Source organism: Oryzias melastigma, linkage group LG19 (genome assembly GCF_002922805.2).
Source record: "Oryzias melastigma strain HK-1 linkage group LG19, ASM292280v2, whole genome shotgun sequence".
NCBI classification, from domain to species: Eukaryota; Metazoa; Chordata; class Actinopteri; order Beloniformes; family Adrianichthyidae; genus Oryzias; species Oryzias melastigma.
The window spans coordinates 4,366,780-4,367,879 of record NC_050530.1 but is presented as its reverse complement, the minus strand read 5'-3'; the positions used below and the strand labels follow the sequence as shown (position 1 = coordinate 4,367,879).

Genomic DNA, 1,100 nt, shown 5'->3' with positions numbered 1-1,100 from the left:
ACTACAACTCCCATGATGCCGTGTTCAGACCTGGCTGCAGCACACTCTGTGCCGTCCCAAGAGGCTCTGGGAGTTGTAGTCCTGGAGGATCAGCTGACGGCATAAAGACGCGGACAGAGGTGAGTCTGCTCTTCATCCCCACTTCCTGCTCCTCTTCATGACGGCTGTGAGTCTCTTTCTGCTCGATTCGAGGATGAGTGTCTCTGAGCATCGTCCCCACGTCGACAGCAGTGCTGCACTGTGTGTGTGACAGGGTTTGGTGTGTGTGTGTATCTTCATAGATGTGTGGATATATATCTGTGTAGCCGGACCTGTGTTCAAGCGTAGTCGTGGTCTCATCTTCATCTTCTTCTGGTTCTGAACAGATTCTGCTGAGTCATGGCTGTCAGCCTGGAGGACCTGGACTGTGAGTTCGGTGAGTTGCAGACGTGCAGGAGTGTAGATTTCTGTTCATTCTGATGATCACGGCTGGATATTCCTGATGGTTTCAGTGTCAATTTGATTTCCCTCATAGCAATCTTTGAATAAAGGGGCTTGCAGACACCTGTGGGCAGGTGTTCAGTGAGTCCGTCCATTTAGACCAGAGTTCTGTCGGGTTAATGCGCTCACACACGCATGCTAATGCAATGATACTCTGTCATTACTGACCAGTTTCAGTCCACATAGAAGCTTTGCTTCAATAAACCCTGAATTGGTGTTTCTGGCTAATACACCAAAACATGGGAGCAGACTGAAGCGGCTCAGTGTAGCACATGAGGGAATCTGGATTACATGTGTATCTGGATCAGAATTCACAGACTGCAGGCCTCAGAACCCCATCTGCTGCTGATACCTGGATCAGGTGTGTTTTATCAGAAAAGAGCCCTCAAGGTCAGTTAGAGAACACTAGGGTACAGCCCTCGAGGTCTGGAGTTTTGAGCAGTGATCTAAGGCTGCCTGTAATGAGCAGGAGTTTAGAAGGATCCGCAGACTGTGACCAGATCTCAGGACAGAGCCGGAGTCGCTTTGAGAAGAGCTGCTGCAGATCGTCCATCCATCCATCATCCATCATCCATCCATCATCCATCCATCATCCATCCATTATCCATCATCCATCATCC

At 49.5% G+C, this 1,100-nt stretch overlaps 1 protein-coding gene across 7 annotated transcripts in view; it reads left to right on the top strand.

Annotated features, from left to right (window-relative positions):
* Positions 1 to 24: 24 nt before the first annotated feature.
* samd14 (sterile alpha motif domain containing 14) overlaps positions 25 to 1,100 on the top strand; it is a gene marked incomplete at its 3' end in the record, with an annotated part of 10,207 nt that continues 9,131 nt past the window's right edge. For 3 of the 7 annotated variants that reach the window (XR_004949772.1, XM_024284414.2, XM_024284409.2), the window contains 2 exon segments: positions 138 to 259; positions 366 to 415. Coding sequence is in view for 6 of the 7 variants with exons in the window: in XM_024284414.2 (XP_024140182.1) it covers positions 379 to 415 (37 nt within the window). 7 annotated transcript variants of the gene reach the window in all.